We start from the raw sequence: 19,456 nt of genomic DNA, 5'->3' as shown, positions 1-19,456 counted from the left end.
TTTGAAGTTTGTTTTACTAATTATTGGAATTTTGTGGATGTCTTCTCATTTCTTTAGGGAATATCCCTGCGCTCCAGACGCCAAAATAAGACTGATGTAGAACAGCAAGTAACTGAGGTCTTTGTAGTAGCAGAAAGAATAGAAATAAACAGAAATGAAAAGAAGCCCATGAAGACCTCCCCAGAGATGGACATTCAGAATCCAGATGATGGAGCCCGGAAACCCATACCTAGAGACAAAGTCAGTGAGAACAAAAGGTGCTTGAGGTCTGTTAGACAGAATGAGAGCTCCCAGCCTAAGGTGGCAGAGGAGAGCAGAGGGCAGAAGAGTGTGAGGGTTCTCATGCAGAATCAGGAAGGGAAAGGAGAAGCAGGAAATTCAGACTCCATGTGTTTGAGATCAAGAAAGACAAAAAGCCAGTCTGCAGCAAGCACTTCGGAGAGCGAATCTGCACACAGAGTAACGCGGAGCGTCAAGAGGTGTGCAGAAAATCCAAAGAAGGTAAGCCATTTACTGTTTCCCTGTTTTAAAAGACACAAAATGTTTTGATGTATTTTTTGCCCAAGGTTGCAAAGGCAAACAAAAAGCATCTTCAACAGCACTCTGCCAGCTCCCAGTTACATTAATGGAAGGAGCATTATGCTAAGACATATATTTTGTCATTTTAGTTATATTTTGTGTCTGCTTTGGGAATTTCACTTCAAATAGCGAATTCACATTATGAAGACTTTCTTCAGAAAGAAAAGGAATTTGTCTAGTGGCTGATTTCTGACTGCTTATGATGTACCTCATCATACAATTGTAGGTAGATGTCTTCAGCCTTTCTGTAGTTCAAAATCACCTCTTGAAACAGGAAAATTCTTTTCCCAAAAAAAACTATTGAAACAGAAAAATTTCCAAGGAATTCTTTGGAAAGGTAGAAGGAACAGAGGTTGGGGTGTGCCTGAGACACATACTCACTATGTGAGAGTTCCTGATCAGTGGGGGTGCGTCTGCCCTCCAACCCTCCTCCGGCCAGAGACCATCTAAGCTAATGAACTTTAAGTGCTACTGAAATCACATCAAGTTTAGCCACTCATAATTACAAGCATGTGGACAAATCCATAAGAATGATTAGATTCAATTAGTGTTCTTCTGGGGAATACTTGGTTTAGCTAAAATAAAAATAGGTTGAATTGCTCCCTTTTTGTGAGTGGTATAAATTTAATTCTTAGCACACACAAAATTTGGACCTAAAACTACCATATTCTGAGTTCAGCAAACGAAACTCCTGTAGCAATAACCTCTTCAGATATAGAATTCTGGCAAGAACAGCTGTCCAGACAGACCCTCTTCGGCACAAACTAGGAAGCTTCAACTGCCAAGAAGAGGAAAGATTCCCAGGTGTCCCCAGTACCTGCTGCATAGCCAGGCAGCCAGTGGAGGGGGAGGGCTTGTGTGTCTGGATGGTGGACAGGAAGTCCTAGTGGGGAGATGCCCATAGACTGTTCCAGAGAGGGAAGAGGAGAGGCTCAAGAAGGACACTGATGCCCACACAGGTGTCCTAAGTCAGAGACTGTACTTCTGGGGCAGGCTGGAAGCAGAAGACACCTGACAGTGCCAGACAAGGTCCTAGAAACCACAGGCACACCAGGGACGCAACAGCTGATGTGGGTCAGCACATTCACCCGTCAAGTCTTAAAATAAAATGCAGGCTCCAGGCGCTTACCGAATTCACAGTCTGGAAGGTGCTGCTTCATCAGAATGAAACCAAAGAAGGGTGAAAGCGAATCTTTTAACTAGGTTGATTCCTAAACACAGAGCAACCAGGCCCAAGGCTGAGCCAGGCCTGGTGTGTTCTGCCGGGGGCGTTCCAGCCTCTTCTCACACACAAGCACCCAGGAGACGCCCAACACACACGTGCTCCTCTATTGCCGAGCTCTTCGGTGGGTGTCAGTAGTCCTAGAAAATGCATATATAAGATAGATTTTTTCCAGTAAGAAGCTTGTAGCCATGCTTTTCACCATGGTCCCTCCCCCTTAGCCAAGGGGTGAGAACTACTGCAAGAGTGAGGGCCAAGGCAGGTCCCCTGCATGTAAGTTGGGCATGGTTCTGCCTACGGGGGTTCCTTGGTTTAGGAGACCCAAAATACTTAATCCTGGTTGGATTCACTTTTTCTGAGTGACATTTTTTAGTTTGTGAAAATGTGTGCATTGATGAAGAGATTTTATTATGTATTAGCTTAAAAATGCATTAGGAACTTCTGTATGAAAAGATCACATTATTTAAGTGTAAAAAAACTGCATAATAAAAGCAGTTCAAGTCAAGAAAAACAACGTTAATGGAATATATTTTAAAACTTATTTCCAACCTCAAAATTAATTTTCTACAACTAAGGACCTGCATAATACCTAGTAAGCCTTTGGGGTTTTGCAGAGGAGGTCGATTATAAATATGGGTGTTTCAATTACTTAAGAGTTCAATTTTTTTTCTTTCCACACAGGCTGAGGACAATGTGTGCATCAAGAAAATAAGAACCAGAAGTCATAGGGACAGTGAAGATATTTAACAGAAAAATCGAACTGGGAAAAATAAAGTTAGTTTTGTGATAAGCTCTAGTGCAGTTTTTGTCATAAATTACAAGTGAATTCTGTAAGTAAGGCTGTCAGTCTGCTTAAAGGAAGAAAACTTTGGATTTGCTGGGTCTGAATCGGCTTCATAAACTCCACTGGGAGCACTGCTGGGCTCCTGGACTGAGAACAGTTGAACACTGGGGGCTTCTTGAAGGAGTTTGGGCCAAGGTTTGCCCTCAGCTTTGCAGAATGAAGCCTTGAGGTCTATCACTACCCACAGCTACCCTACAGCAGCCTTAACTGTGACCCTTGCCACACTGTGTCATTGTTTAAATGTTTGCCTATGTCCTCCAGGGCACGATGGCAGGAACAACTATCTTCATCTGTCCCAACACTGAGCAGGCACTCGGTAAACACGAATGAATGGGTGAGCGCACGGATGAATGGAGCTTACAAGATCTGTCTTTCCAATGGCCAGGGGGCATTTGGTCCCCACATTAAGGCTATTGGACATCTGCACAGGACAGTCCTATTTTTGATGTCCTTTCGTTTCTGAAGATAAAGTTGTGCTTTGGAGAATGACTTGTGAGCACATCTTTAGGGACCAAGAGTGACTTTCTCTAAGGAGTGACTCGTGGCTTGCCTTTGTCTCTTGGGAATACTTTTCTAACTAGGGTTGCTCTCACCTGAGACATTCTCCACCTGCGGAATCTCAGGGTCCCAGGCTACGGCACATCACGACCTCAAACTGGCTCCTAATCTCCAGCTTTCCTGTCATTGAAAGCTTCGGAAGTTTACTGGCTCTGCTCCCGCCTGTTTTCTTTCTGACTCTATCTGGCAGCCCGATGCCACCCAGTACAGGAAGTGACACCAGTACTCTGAAAAGCATCATCCTTGGAGAGACTGAGCACTCAGCGCCTTCAGCCACGATTTCAGGATCGCTTCTTTGTGAGCCGCTGCCTCCGAAATCTCCTTTGAAGTCCAGACATCTTTCTCCAGCTTCAGACCTGTAGACATAACTTGTTCATCTTCATTTACTTTCCACTTTGCCCCCTGTCCTCTCTGTGTTCCCCAAATCAGAGAATAGCCCACCACCCCCTCGGTCACCTGTCTGGATTCCTCCCCATTCACCCACCTTGCCAGATGCAGGTGAGAATGGTGCACCAGACAGGGTAGCTGTCCCCCAAAATGTGCCCCGTTCAGGCAGTGCCCCATCTCCACGCTTGTTTCCCCAGTGTCTGGCGGGGAGCCAGGTGACATCATAAATACTTGTTGAATGAATGCAGAAACCAGTGGTACTGACTTGTACTATATTGGCTGCCATGATAGCGTTCTAACAGCGTCATCCATGATCGTAAGGGAGAATGACATTCTGCTTGAGGGAGGGAATAGAAAGGGGCAGGGAGGGGACATCTGAGGGCTTCACATGGCTGCAAAGGGTACAGGGATTGCACCAGGGCAGAACAGGGGAGGGTGTTCAAGGAAGAGTGGCTCTTAGCAGAGGCACTGGAAGGTGTGAGGCATAAATGCTTCCTTCTAGGTAGGCCAACCTCAAAACTTTTAGTAGGAATGTTGCTATGATCAAGTTCTAACACTTTAGACTTAGTAATTATGAACCTCACAGAAAAATTTCATCCAGCCATATGCCTGTGGAGTGGAATATTCTGTTTAGTAGAAAAATCCTTTAGAGTTCAGCTCTAACCAGAAATCTTGCTGAAGTATGTCAAGCACCTTTTCTCACCCTGGTAAGTACAGTATTTCAAGAGCACGCTAAGGGTGGTTTTCATTTTACAGGGCTGTTGATGATGGATTAAAAATGTTCATTCAAGGGCTACCCCCGTGTTTAATAGATGAACACCACTTCTACACAACCCTCCTTGCTATGGGGGGAGGGAGATCTGACAAATACTGCCCATTCTCCTAGGCTGACTGGATTTGAGAACCAGTACCCACCCATTTCCACCATGGTATGGTAACTTCTCTGAGCTTCAGTTTCCAAGTGAATTTCCATGTGATAGGACATTCCCATTAGATAGAAGCTGTTTTTACTTTTTCGCCTCCCAGGGCCTGTGCAATCTGTTCCCCCAGCCTCTCCTGGGCTTTCTTACTCTAACTCTATACCTACCACCTCCTGCCTCCCTTAGGCAGGCACCTCCAACCACCACACACCCCCTGCTGTTTTCCCTGACTGGAACTTTCCCTCCTGCCCCACCAAGATCATTTCATCCAGTCCTGAGCTCAGGTTAAGGGAGGCTTCTTGCCTGTGGGCTCCCTCACCCCCATGCCTGTCCTCCAGGCCAGGGCAGATTCTTAGTTTGCCTGGAATTGTTCTTTACCTCTTTGTAGCACGTAGCATTGTGGAAACTAAGCCACTAATTTGAGTTTCTGGCTCCCCTCCTGGGGTTGTAAGTTTTGTTCATTCATGAGAGCTGACTGTATTTCCTGGTTACTGTATCCCAGTGACCCGCCACAGGAGATGTCCAACAAAGTGTGTGATGAAATGGTCTTAAAACCCATGGTATTTTTATTATAGGGAGAGTGGGGAAAGAAACTAAGTGTGGGTGGGGGAGACAGGCCAGTGTAAGAGAGACTGGTTCATTACGTTCCATTTTCATTTCTAGAAGGACTTGGCTGGATGGTCATTTTCTCTCTTGGCCAACAAGTCATTGAAGCTGCTTTGAGTTCTGCAGGAATGGCCTGCTGTATTCTGAGAATTACCTGCAACCGCAGCCGTGCCTGCTTTGTTGCAACAGAGGTGCTGAGTTGAGGGATGGGGATTTGACCCAGGGCAGCTCCAAGTCAGCAGATGAAAATACATGCCCTGACTTGCCTCTGGCAACCCTGATTTGACATGGATCCTGGGAGTGAATTTGTTGGCAAGTTCCAGGGGCAGGAGCCTGCGGTAGGTCAGTTAGTCCTGAAGAAGCCTTTCTGTCGGAGTGAGAGAAAAGTTTGCAGGTGGGTGCATCTACCATCTCGAGAGGCTGAGGAGGAAGGGAGGGAGAGCCGTGCTCAGTGGTCAGTCTGGTCAGAGAAGAGGGTTCAGGCTCCAGTCCACATCCTGGGCTGTCATCGAGAGTCAACATGGCAAACGGCGACTCCGTAAAGTAAACTGTAGCTACTTAACTAAATGATTTCATGTGGCTGGGATCCTGCTGTTTGCTGGGTTTGCTGGAAAAGTCCTCTAGATGAGCTGTAGGAATCTCCTGGCACTGTAGTTACAGCTGGAGAAACTGATTTCAGTGCTGTGCAGATGCTCCCAGACCCCCAAGGCATCTCCAGGACACAGTCACCAAACCCCCATCCTGGTATTCCTGGCATCGGGTGCCATGCAGGCACACAGCACTCCACAATTTGGGAATGTGGACTTCATTACTATTGCTCTTCATGAGGGAACAAATAATACCCATGATGTGTTGGCAGGAAACCCCTCCCGCAGTGCGCACAATGATTTCAGGAAGGAGGTTTGATCGGTTTGTTGTGTGTTGCCCTGCAAGGGCCCCAGTTAGCTTCCTGCTCATCACCCCATCTCAGGCAAGTCCCACATCTGTGATGTCAAACCCTGAGCCGGGTAATTGGACTTGGATACCTGCTTGACTCATATTTCCAGTGGAGTTCCTAAGGAGCATCCCCAACCCAACCTCCCAGGGGGAGCTCTCAACGCGACCTGAAGAACAAACAAAAACTGTGTTGACAGTACAGTCCCAGGCCTCCGTGACTGGACAGGCTCCCTGCGTGATACACCTGTGTATGTCACTACAGAAATACAGCTGGTGCAGGCCTGTCCACCTCTCTCACAGGTCAGAGTGTTCTAAAATCCATCCTGGCCCTTGTCTGTCTGCTTGGGGTTAGGACAGGTGCTCCTTTATCATTTGCAAAATGTATGTGATGTCTGGTATGCGTTCCACACCCTTGCAGAGTAAATTCCTAGACAGAGTTCAGACTTCGGAGTCAAATGCATAGGTGCAAATTCCAGCTTGTCTTATTTGCTGCTGTGTGAACTTGGACAGTCTTTTAACTTTGCTACAGTTTCCCATCTGTAAAATGAGGCTGTTCAGTACCTGAGCACATAGCATTGTTGAGAAGATTAAATGAGACAATATGTGTAAAACACTTAGCATTTTACCCAGAGCTTGGTAAGCATCAATACATGGTAATTATCATCATCATCATCAGATGAATATAATTACTAGATGCCTAAAACTCCAAGATATTTCTCTTGGCTCATAAATTCTTTATCACTAAGGATTTCTCTGTGGAGGTGAAGGAAGAATCTGGAACATAACAGGCCTGAATAACCAAGGGCAATGGCACACACCTGTAATCCCAGCACATTGGGAGGCCAAGGCTGGAGGATCGCTTGAGGCCAGGAATTCAAGATCAGCCTGGGCAACATAACGAGACCCCATCTCTACAAAAAAAAAAAAAAAAGAAAAAATTAGCAGGCATTGTGGCACATACCTATAGTCCCAGCTACTTGGGAGGCTGATATGGGAGGATCGCTTGAGCTCAGGAGTTCAAGGCTGCAGTGAGTTATGACTGTATCACTGCATTCCAGCTTGGTCAACAGGGCAAGACCTTGTCTCAAAAAATAAAAATAAAAATCCTGAACAATATGTCTGCGTCTTCATCGAGCCCACATATTGAAAACTAGCCAGACTACCAACAAAGCAAAGAAACATTATTTAACTAAGAGTCGAGTAACCAAATTTCAGGGTTATCCAAACTGAATATGGCCTCTGCAGGAGAAAAGAATATGTGTGATGTGGCAGCTGCAATTTGATACCATATTAACAGTGTCTTTGTTTTTTTCTTTTTTTTTTATTTGAGACAGTCTCACTCTGTCGCACAGGTTGGAGTTTGGAGTGTAGTGGCACAATCTTGGCTCACTGAAACCTCTGCCTTCAAGGTTCAAGAAATTCTCCTGCCTCAGCCTCTGAGGAGCTGGGATTACAGGCATGTACCACACACATCTGGCTAATATTTGTCATTTTTTTTAGGAGAGACAGGGTTTCACCATGTTGGCCAGGCTGGTCTTGAACTTCCGACCTCTGAGGAGCTGAGATTACAGGCATGCACCACACACACCTGGCTAATATTTGTAATTTTTTTTAGGAGAGACAGGGTTTCACCATGTTGGCCAGGCTGGTCTCCAACTCGCAACCTCAGTTGATCCACCTTGGCCTCCCAAAGTGCTGGCATTGCAGGCGTGAGCCACCATGCCCAGTCAACAGTGTCTTTAAATGACATCAGATCGCAGAACTTTGCTGAGCTCGGCCCAGACACAGGTCTGGCTAAAACAGGTGGTGCTGGGACCAGGCATGGCCAGGACATAGGGAAGCACATCCTTGGATAGAAAAGGTTCTGTGGATTTTAATCCAGGTTAGCAATTAGCAAACTTTTTCTGTCAAGGACTAGGCAGTAAATATGGCTTTGTGGGTCATACTGTCTGTTATGACTGACTCACTTCGGCTGTTAAAGCACAGAAGCGGCTGTAAGCAACACGCAAGCAAACTGGCGTGTCCAAAAAATGGCTTGTAAAAACAGGCTGTGGGTCTGGGCACGGTGGCTCACACCTGTAATCCCAGCACTTTGGGAAGCTGAGGCGGGTGGATCACTTGAGGCCAGGAGTTCAAGACCAGCCTGGCCAACATGGCAAAACCCAGTTTCTACTAAAAAAACAAAAATTATCCAGGCATGGTGGCAGGCCCCTGAAATCCCAGCAATTCAGAAGACTGAGGCAGGAGAATTGCTTGAACCTGGGAGGCGGAGGGTGCAGTCAGTCGAGATCACCCCACTGTACTCCAGCCTGGGTGACAGAGTGAGATTCCGTCTCAAAACAAAACAAAACAAAACAACAACAACAACAAAAACCAGGCTGTGGGCCCATTTGGGCTGAGGACCTTAGTTTGCAAATCCCTGATCTAGAGAAATGAGTGATTTAACATATGTGCCTCCTAGGACATGTCACATTGAAATTAGCAGCCCCTTGCAATATAACGGGTCATGAGCGGAGGGTGCGTTTCACCTCGGGCTTTGGGGTCTCCCCGGACCCTGGAACCCCCACCCCCTCCCAGCCCCAGGACGGTGGAAGCTGAGAGGCCTGGCTTCCAATCCCAGCCCTGCCCCTTGCTGGCTGCATGACTTAGGCCCATTGCTTGGCCTTTCTGAGCCTCAGTTTCCCTGGCTGGGAGAGTGAAGATGGCAATTTCTTGCCTCATAGGGTTGTGAGGACAAAAGAAGAAAACTCGGGTGGATTGTGTAGCCTGGCCCCCATTCTTAGAAGGTCTCCACGTGGTGCCGTCTTCCTCTTACCCCAGCGTGGCCTCAGCTTTCGAGAGGCCTAGAACTCTGGGAAAGGAGCAGTCAGGACGGGACACGACTCCAGGCTTTTCTTGTTTCTTGTGTGGGGTCTGGAAAAGGAGAAGCGCAATTATATCCAAGGCCCCTTTTGGGCAGGGGTCTCAGATCCAGGCCAGGCTGATATGAACAGGGTGAGGCGGGTCAGGCCAGGCAGCACTGTCAATTTTGATGTTGGGAGAGAGGAGGGGCGTGATTGTGTATCAGCAAATTCCTAAATTTCCACCCTGACTCGAGAGATGCAGCTTGTGCTGAAGTGAGTCACTTTTTCCTCGGCCCCTCATCTGCCTGCTTGCTTCCATGTCCCCTAGTGCCAAAGACAACTATAGGAGCAACTTAGGGGAAAAGTTGCCTATATTTATATATAAGCATATATATTTATATATAAATATGATAACTATAGATATAATCTAATATAAATATATTATGTTTAATATAAATTAAATATATTTAATATAATGTATATAACTTAATATAAATATATTCATAACTATATAAAATATATAAATATATTAAATATTCACTAGGTTTTCGTCATTGGCAACCTAAGTTCTATATAAACATAAATATTATTATATATGAATATGTATACATAAATATGTATATAAAATATTATAAATATATATACATATTTATGTACAAATAATATATATATAATATATGTTTATATATATTTAGGTTGGCAATGATAAAAACTTAATGAAGAATATTTAGTGTAATAAAAACTAGTCTCGTGGTAGCTCTTTGTGTTTCAGAATCTAGCTGACTATTTGGCTCTGGGCCCGCCCTCTGTTACTCCGAGAAAGCATTGCTTTGGAAGTAACACAACACTAGGTGGCCCCTGAGGCTCCCTGAGCACAGTCTGATACTCCTCTCAGAAGCACCTCTGCCCCCTCCTCTGTACAGCCCACTTTGCTCTCCTGCCTCTTCCTTTGGATTCCAGGTTGGTTGGGGAAGCAATGGGCCATGTGTGTGCACCGTCTGTGCCTGCCTTCACCCACACGAGCCTGTTGGAAGATGAGAGCCATGCAGAAGACCGCTGAGGTACCCCGGCCCCCCAGCCCAGGCTAGTTGGGGTTACCCAACTACCAGCCAGTCCCCAGACGTGAACATGAATAAGCCCAGCCAGCATCACAGAGCTGCCTTGTCAATGTCTAGCTGACCCCAGATGCCACCTAAACAATTTGGGTTTCTCACGGCAGTTCTCTTCCCAACCTCTGTTCCCCTGGGTTCCTAAGAACTAAGGGATGTGCCCACCAATCAAAGCAAGAGGGAAACGGGCCTTGGATTTTAAGGCATTGCACTGCTGTGTCTTGAAAAGGGATATGGTTTAAAATCAGTCATTTAGGCCGGGCGCGGTGGCTCACACCTGTAATTCCAGCACTTTGGGCGGCCGAGGCAGGTGGATCATGAGGTCAGGAGATCGAGACCATCCTGGCCAACATGGTGAAACCCCATCTCTACTAAAAATATGAAAATTTGCCGGGCGTGGTGGCTGGCGCCTGTAGTCCCAGCTACTCAGGAGGCTGAGGCAGGAGAATCGCTTGGACCCGGGAGGCGGAGGTTGCAGTGAGCCGAGATCTTGCCACTGCACTCCAGCCTGGTGACTGAGCGAGACTCCATCTCAATAAATAAATAAATAAATACATAAATAAATAATTAAAAATCAGTCACTTAAAGACGTATTCTAAGATGAGGCCCTCTTGCTCCATAAAACTGAAGGTCATATCCACCAAGAAGAGCAGATCTGACCTCAGCCCAGCCCTGTGATGCCACATTCCATTAGGGCACCTGGCAAGAGAGGTCGTCCCAGAATTCTAAAGAGGCAGGATGGCCCTAGTATTCAACCTTGGGCCACACAGATCTGCACGTCTTTCATCCCAGAGAGGAGAACCCAAAGTATGTCTCTCGGTTCATGATTCTGAGGATGAGGGAATTATGGAAGGCACCAAGTCCATTCATAAAACACACCACCCCCGCCCTGTCCCGGTTAATGACCGTGGGTGGTGGCTTGAGCATCAAAGTGGCCCATGATGTCTTGGTTTTGCTATCTGGTTATGCCATCTGGCTTTCTTGGTTTTCGTCCATTCATTTCCCTGGAGTCCTGGCCATGCTTTGCTTCTTACTAACCTTATGCAGAAACCAAGGCAAGCGAGGATGAGGCATACTTGGAGTATTCCCACTGGAGTAACTTCTGCAACTAGAAGCTCTAGAGATGTGACTGCCATAGAGAGCCAAAGAAATGCAAGGTGCAGGGCAAGTGAGGGTCTCGGGAATTGCTGGAGATAATGGTGCTCTGTGCTTGTGGCAAGAGCAGTGAAGTGGTGAGACCAGTTTCTGAATGTAAACTTTTTATGACAATGGCTGTGAAGATGCCCAAAGTGGGCCCCTGTTGCCCATCACTGAGGTTTTGAGGCCGCTTTTTAGGGAGTAATGCTAGGCAATACAGCCCCTCCCTAACCAGGCTTGCAATGGATCGCATACCTGTTACATTTTGAGTGCCCAGGTTTCTGGTGGATTCTATTTTCCAGTCAGTGTTGGTTTCCAATGTGAAGCATCTTTGCTATAAATAGACTCTACTGAGAGCTGTGTGATTTGAAGAAACAATACATCATACCTGTAATTATATTATTTTACTTGAAATATTAGTAAACACAACATGAACTATGTCTATTTGAATCAATGTGGTACTGTTGTACATTCAAAACCTGAGTCTTAATACATAAAGTTAATTTCATTTATAAAATGCTCAAAAATAGGCAAAAATAAACTTGTTTAGGGATGCAAATATAGGTGGTAAAACTATTAAAAATCAAGGCTCTGTTTATAATTACAAAATGCAAGATACTGGCTATCAAGAGAATAGAAAGGTAGAGGATGTGTATTCCCCATGGGCAGTGTTGACCTCCTTGGGGGCAGGGAGTCGGTGTCCTCCGACATATTTATGCGTCCTCAGAGCTTCCCCAGTGCTGAGCCTTTTCCTTAACAGGTGGATGGGTACGTGGCACTTTTGTACTGATTCGTTTTGAATGCATACTGGCTACATGTGTAAACTTTCCTAGGACAAGTGACCACAGAACTGAGAGGGTATTACTGACCTCCTCAAGCAAGAACCACACAAAAGAGACTCCTGACAGTGGGGTGGGACTGGGGTCCCTTTAACTGGAGCAATCACCTGCAGCCCTTTTTCTTGTACTACAAACCTCCGTAGCTCCATCACACCAAGCGATCGTGCTCTGTCTCCAGAGTATCAGCTCACTTGGTGTCTGGAGAGGAGAAGGATCAACATGATTCTCATGCTGAGGAAAGTTCTATTAAACTAGGAATTCTGCATCTTTGGAGTTGCCTTAAACCCACCTGCACATTTAAATCAATTACATGGTGATTTTCTCTCTTTTTTTTTTTTTGGAAACAGAGTCTCACCCTGCCTCTCAGGCTGGAGTGACGTGGTGTGATCTCCACTCACTGCAAACTCTGCCTACCAGGTTCAAGCAATTCTCGTGCCTCAGTCTCCAGAGTAGCTGGGATTAGAAGCACTTGCAACCATGCCCGGTTAATTTTTGTATTTTTAGTAGAGACAAGGTTTTGCCATGTTTCCCAGTCTGTTCTCGAACCCCTGACCTGCCCAGCTCTGCCTTCCAAAATTCTGGGATTACAGGCGTGAGCCACTGTGCCTGGCCTTCTCAAGTATTTTTAATGTGCCACACTGTTGTTCAATAACAGCTCAAAGAAGGGCAAGGTATGCAGAGTGGCTGAATTTAGAGAGGCCACAGCAGCATAGGGGTGTCCTGGGTTGGAATTCTGTCTCTTTTACTACCTCCAACCATCTTTGGTCTAGTTTCATATCCTCCTGAAGCCTCTGTTTCTCAGCCCTTGAGGGGATGTTGTGCAGATAGTACCTATATAAAGGGCCCAGCACATAGGTGCTCATGGAACGAGAACTATTTGTGTATATGGCTTACTTTATAAGCCTAAAATACATATTTTGAAAATAAGAAAAGAGGAATGAAGTGAATATGTTGATTGTTACTATCATAGTTGTTATGGGCTAATTGTTATAATGTGCTCATTATGCTTTCATCTTCATAGTGATTACTGAAAAACCACTGGGATTTTCCATGCTTATTCAGATATCCTCTCTAATCACAAGCATTAGTTCCCACCACACAAGGGCCCAAAGAACCAGTGTTGTGTTTGTTGGCCTCTGTTCTGAATGGCATCCGTTTGCATCTTTGAGGAAGGTTTTGCTCGGAAAGGGTTATCAGTGAGGGCAGGATGCCCTAGGCAACCTTGGACAGGATTCAGTGGTTGGGAAAGGAGCGGCAGCCCCATACCTCAGCCACATGCTGGCCGCTGAGTGACACAAACCTCCAGGTGCACGGTCATTGGCAGACACTCCTGCAGGTGGCAATGCAGGCACCATCAGGATGACATCACTTTCATCCATGGGGTTTTCAGTTTATTTGGAAACAAAATTGCTGGCTCATAATATTACCACGGACAGAGTGGGGGTGTGTTACTTTCAGAAGGAGAGCACTGTCATGTAACCTCAGCATCCAGAGCAGAGCCAAATGTGAAGCTCATACCTCGTTCCAGCCTCCGCCCGGGCCGCTGAGTGCTTATAGCAAAGGCTGCTGGTCCATATGCAAGAGGGAAGCAGGTCTTGGTTTCTAAGGCACAGACGGGCTCCTTTAGCCTAGAATTCTGGAGGGGAACCTGATCCTGTGAATTGTTTCTTGAAACTTTGTCTGATTCCTGAAAGAAGCCCAGAGTCTTATTTGAGATGAGACTAGTATGTTGCCACAATGTGCTGGGCGACAGGTGTCGAGGCATCACATGGTGCTGCTTCTGGCAAGTGCATTAAATAGGCGTCAGAGACACTCTGATAAAGGAACAGAAGGGGCATAGTTATAATAGGAAAAACAAAGGGTTAGTACACGCCTTTTCAAAAGATTGGCAATAAACAAAAATAATAATAAAAAAAGATTGACAATAAACCAATGAGGAAAACTCAATTGGTGCAATGAGGAAAATGGATGAAATTATGAAGGATTCTTCACTGATGAAACACAAATAACCCATGTGTGAAAACATGCTCAACCCAATAGAACTCTGGGACATGCAAATTAACATGAAGTCTGATTTTTTTTTGTCTCTCAGGTGTGCAACGTCCCGGGTGAGTGACTTCTAGGGAGACAGCGCCATCATGCCATATTGGTGAGTTGGTGCCTTGGAAGGTCCTTTGGAGGTGACAATTTGATGGTTTCTACTTAAATTTAAAATGTGCCCTTTGACCTAGAAACTTCACTTCTAGGGAATTCTCCCATAGAACTAGTTTGCATGTCAGCAAACACACAAATGCAGAAGTATTCATTATACAGTTGAATTATAGAATTGCAGCATGTGGAAAGAAGTTAATGTCTGTCACTGGGGAGGTGGAGGTGACTCTCCAGACTTTGTTATATTTATACTGTGGAATGCCAAGCAGCCATTAAACAGAAGTAGGAAGCTGTGTACGTGCTGACATGTCCAGGCAGAATGTTGACCAAAGAGGGCCATCTGCAAAACTGCCCATATGTCGCAGATTTAGTCACTTCTAAGACACAGTACTTTCACATATTAACCTCCCTAACATCAGGATTATCACAAAATTGGTGGGATCTTACAGGAATAAATGGCAGTATTTTTGCTTTCTTAGCAGAACATAAAGTGATTTTGACAATGGTAGTCCTGGATTTGATGATATACCAGGAGTTTGACTGTTGTTCATAAAAGCAAACAATGTATATGTTTCTGTAACTATACAGATTTAAATCGCAGAGTGTTGTCTGTTTGGAGATGTACTCCAAAGTTATCAATGGATTGAGATGGGGAGAAGAGTTAGGAAAAGGGCTAAATGCTATTGGTGTGTTTCTGTTTGGTTTGAATGTTTGTAACAAACATGTCTCCCTATATTGCTGGTATTGCCCCGTCCTTTGAGACGAGGGGCAGTTGGCTCTGTTAGACTCAGGGCCAAGTGGGAGACCAGCTGTGGGCACTGAATGTGGAAGTGGCAATGTGAGCCCCGGCTGGGGCATGGCTGTTTTGGGCCCTGAAGCTGCCCTCCCAGCAACCCAGCAGATGGCCCAAGGGCCCCCTGGGATGCACATTGCTCCCGACTGACACACAGCTGCCACGCCCAATATGCAAGCCGTTAGAGGCCAAGCTTGGGAGCTTGGTGACCACAGCAGATGCCTTGATGTTGTGCGTCACTGTCCCTGGGTGTTCCTCTGATTTTGGCAACAGTAGGCCCACACGTGGGGCATGCATGTGCCAGGGAGCTGGCAGCCCTGGAACCAACTTTCCACCTGGTGGGCGAGAGCTGTGGGTCAGCGCTGCAGCATCCTGCTCCTTCATGCAGAAGATATGGGGAGGCCCCTCACACATCTCTGCAGAGTGGAGTTCCCAGTGTGGTCTCAGTAATGCTCCTCTGAGTGGCTGGCTGAGACACACACACTAATCGGTGCCATTGGCTACCTGCCTGTCTCTCCTGAGGTCCCTCAGCACTCAGTGTCCTATCTGTGTGTTTCTGTTGATAGGAGCTGTCTTTGAGGCTGGTCTGGCAAGTGTACTTTTGCAGACCTCAGCTCCTTCAGAGGCGTTGGGCTCAGGCAAGGCTATTTGGGTTCATTGGCTCCTGGTGGAGGCTCAGTTGGTGACTTCCTTGATGCCTCTTCCATACCCCCTTTTCCTTGGATCCCTCTACCCCTCCCCACTGTGTCCAGCTGTGCCTGCACCTTCATGTATCCAGGTCTGCTTACCCCAGGGGAAGGGCCAAGACCACATCCACAGCAGAGTGGATGCTGCTTGTCTAGGATGGAACGTTGGGACCCACAGACCCATAGAGAGAAACCAGTAACAAAAGGGCCCACAACAGCAAACACCATCTCACAGCAGGTGATTTTTTTTTTTTTTTTTTTTTTTTTTTTTTTTGCTCAGGAATGAAATTGAGAGACTTAAAGACAAAAACACAGGCTGGTAGTCAAAGTAAAGGTTTATCCTTGCATCAGAATGGTTTAAATCTTGCAATTTGCATATACAAAGAATTCAGCAACATTCACTGGCATTATAATCAGAGCAAGATCAAATTATAAATGTAATCAAAGAAAATATGATAGTTGAAACTGTAATAACATACATATATTATAAAGATTGCACATAAATTAAACACAACTTAGTTAAACAAACAAATGAAAAAGTATCAGTAATTATACACTTAAAAGAATAACATGGGGATGTCTCCAAATGCTGAAACACAGGTGTCAGGCTCATTTAAAAAAGTGTTTAAAAACACATAAAAATATCTTTTAAAACACTGGTATGCATTCTTCATTCATATAGCACATGGAGAGAAACCACAAAGGCAGTCACACAGTGACCAGATCACACACAGATCAGAATGGTCGTCTTCTAATCACTATTTGGCATTTGAACCCAACTGCATGCAACAAAGGAAAATGTGAAAGGAACAACCGTGTCGGCACTGGGCTGTTTGGGGCTGTTTTGTTATGTACAATGGACTTTCTTTGACTGAAGGAAAGAAGAGATGAACTTTCCAGGTTGCACAGAGAAGATTCTGAGTCCCCCAGGGATTGATTCCCCCGGCGTGAGGTGCTCCAAGGCCCAGGAGATTGTGTGAACTGGGGCCTTGGTAAAGGCCGTGAGGCTGTAATGACTTCCCCGCTAAAGGGCGAACGCTGCCCCGGACAGTGGAGGGGAGAGTCCTGCGTCCTGGGGAAAGTGGCTTCTCCTTTGTTCCTGGAATGGAAAAGATTTGGGAACAGGCAGAACCCCTGCAGCGGACACCTGGGGTAAGTCTAAGGGGACAGGAAAAAAACATGAGCAGGGCCCTTTCCTGAGGGCACCCTGAAAAGGTCTACCTTAAAGGTACTTCTTGATACAAGAGATGCCAGTTAGACCATTAAAGGGCTTCAAGGACTCTGACAGAGGGCTCCTAGACATGAACCAAAGCCTGTGCCCCTCGACTTTGACTTCGAACTCTCAAATAAATGACCAGAGAAACGTCACCTTCATCGTAGCAAACTGGCTGTTTCTAGGGTTCAGGTGCTGAACAGAAGCTTACTTCCCTCTCTTCTCCTTCAGTCAAAAAAAGGCTTTGGGTTTGGAATTTTAATGGTGAAAACAAAAGGGACCTGGCGAGCCTCAAAAAGCTCCATTTTCCTCTTCCACCGAGATGCTGAATCATTGTACAGAGAAGCAGAGAGGAGCACATTCAGCAGTGTGCAGTCCAGGCGTGCAGCTGGCGAGGACGGCGGTCACAAAGTGTGCTTTCGTCCTTCCAGCTGGGCACCAAGTCTTGCCCTTGGATGGGGCTCAGAGCCTTGGAGTGGGCGAGAAGCTTGATTCCCTGTGAGCCTCTATCATTAGAACAATAATGTGTCCTGGGGTTGCATTTGCACACACCGTTAATGAATAGGGGACAAACGCTGCAACATGAGGGTGTGATCAGTTATCAGTGAAAATGTCAAATAAGGCCTTTATATAGCTTTTAGAAAACAAAACAAAAAGTACCAAAAATGCACGTGTTAAATGCTTTTAGTAGTAAGGTAAGCCAGATATCTTTTTGTTTATATTGTGCTCATCTGCTAGGTACCTAATGGCCATAGAAAGATAACTGCTATAAGATTCAATGTTGGTACATTCACACCCCATTCTTTTTTTTTTTTCCCCATCAGCCAATCTTATCTGGCAATGGGATCATTACTGTTATCCAGTGTCAATGGTCTCAGTAGTATTTCCATTCAAAAATAATTTAGCTTTTAGATTAAGGATTTCTCTTTTTCTTTTATTAAACATTGAAAGGTGGGACTTTAAAAAATGGTATAAATCTAGATTTTAAGGATTCTTTTCTTACAAACAATCTTAGCTTTTCACAAGAAATGTTTAAATACCAAAATGCTGCTCAGAAAATTTAAAGTTTAATTGCCTGTGGTTATTCTACTGTTTCTGTCCCAATGTGTGCTCCTCTGTACTATGTGTGTAAGACGCTCAGTTCATCTGAATGTTTGGATGGCAAGTTTTGTGTTGAGCCTCCAGGCATAGCACTGGACCAGCCCAGGCCTCTGTGGCAGAATGGGAGGGGAGAATGGGAGAGGCAGCTGGTTTGATTTTCTGAGGGTTGTCTGGGCCAAACAGACAGGCAGCTGGACAGCAAATGGTGCTTCGGGGTGCAACTCCGATGGCTGCTTTTGTTGTACCCAAGGGTCGACGGGACCACCCAGCATTTACATCTCTTCTCGTCCAGCCAAGACGGTGTAGACACAGTCTTGATGGTGTAGACACAGCATTTTAAAATATTACTTATAGTCACCAGCTACTCTAGTGTGTTTTAGACCTGGATTCAGGTTGTAAAGACTTCTTTGATCTTTAAAATGTAAAGATAAACCACATGGGCCGAAACTGAGAACTTTACAGAAGTCCCCATTTACATTGTATCATCACGAACAGTTTGCCTTTCAAAAAGCTGCTGTTCAGGGTTGTGAAATCAGTGTTAGGAAAGTGCATTTTGAACTGACTTCTGAGTCCTCAACTGTTTTCTTAACGTGAGCTTTGTGTTTAGTATCTTGCAGAGGCACACTTCACATATTAAGATTACAACATTTAAAGGTGTGGAATGTGTGAAATTAAATGATATGAATCTAATGAAAAATTAAGATATTTACTAATATTAGCAGAAATATATATTTTATGGGATATTATTTGACCTTAATACATTATTCCAATTTTTAAAAAGCATATTTAAGATTTAACAACTTTATAGCAGGTGGCCTTTAAGGCATAACAAAATATATACAAAGAAATTAGGGAAGATATTAATGTCAACTATGAAATAAATTAACATGATTTTTACAAAATATACTGACCATTAAATTAAAAAATATTTTAAGGCAGGAATCTTCATTTGAAATTAGCATAATCAGAAAATATATCAATAAAATCTTGTACCACTTTGTAGCAGAATTCATACTGTTCCTGAAAAGACAAACAAGGACACATTAAAATGATATTCCCAAAAATATATTTGATTAATTTAATCAGGAGAAATACTCAAAAACAAGACATAAATAAGTGTGACTATTCATTAAAATACCATATACCTTTATGCACATCATAATTTAGTTTTTAGGAACATGCAGAATTCCAGATAAAGCTGTTTTCCTATGTAGAATGTGTCAGTTAGTGTACTAACATTTCAACTTAGTGTATTTAATGGGCTGAGTGAAATGTCTGCGGCTTTCACATTGAAACTGGAAAACAGCTATTTTTGAATTAAAAAAAAAAAAAAAAAGAACCAAGCCAGGTGCAATGGCTCAATGTCTGTAACAAGAGCACTTTGAGAGGCTGAGGCAGGAGGATCACTTGAGCCCAGGAGTTCCAGACCAGCCTCGGCAATATGATAAAACCTCATCTCTATCAAAAAAGATACAAAAATTAGCTGGGCATAGCGGTACACACCCATAGTCCCAGCTACTCAGGAAGCCAAG

The 19,456-nt window shown here is 44.8% G+C and overlaps 2 protein-coding genes across 14 annotated transcripts in view; one reads left to right on the top strand and one right to left on the bottom strand.

Moving 5' to 3' along the window:
* MKI67 (marker of proliferation Ki-67) overlaps positions 1-3,841 on the top strand; it is a 28,590-nt gene extending 24,749 nt beyond the window's left edge. For all 5 annotated transcript variants that reach the window (XM_024253436.3, XM_024253433.3, XM_024253435.3 and 2 more), the window contains 2 exons: positions 58-501; positions 2,483-3,841. In XM_024253436.3, the coding sequence (XP_024109204.3) occupies positions 58-501; positions 2,483-2,548 (510 nt within the window). In that variant the 3' untranslated portion in view covers positions 2,549-3,841. The remainder of the gene's footprint in view (positions 1-57; positions 502-2,482) is intronic.
* A 9,519-nt stretch (positions 3,842-13,360) lies between these two features.
* Positions 13,361-19,456, bottom strand: part of PTPRE (protein tyrosine phosphatase receptor type E) — a 185,750-nt gene continuing 179,654 nt past the window's right edge. For 5 of the 9 annotated variants that reach the window (XM_063727818.1, XM_063727816.1, XM_063727817.1 and 2 more), the window contains one exon: positions 15,928-18,944. In XM_063727818.1, the coding sequence (XP_063583888.1) occupies positions 18,870-18,944 (75 nt within the window). In that variant the 3' untranslated portion in view covers positions 15,928-18,869. Of the gene's footprint in view, positions 13,795-15,927; positions 18,945-19,456 lie in introns of those variants that run through there. The other 4 variants (XM_054523061.2, XM_009245933.4, XM_054523060.2 and 1 more) reach the window with 2 other exon arrangements.

The sequence above is a fragment of the Pongo abelii genome, chromosome 8 (genome assembly GCF_028885655.2).
Source record: "Pongo abelii isolate AG06213 chromosome 8, NHGRI_mPonAbe1-v2.0_pri, whole genome shotgun sequence".
Classification (NCBI taxonomy): Eukaryota; Metazoa; Chordata; class Mammalia; order Primates; family Hominidae; genus Pongo; species Pongo abelii.
This window is presented reverse-complemented; position numbering and strand designations above follow the sequence as displayed.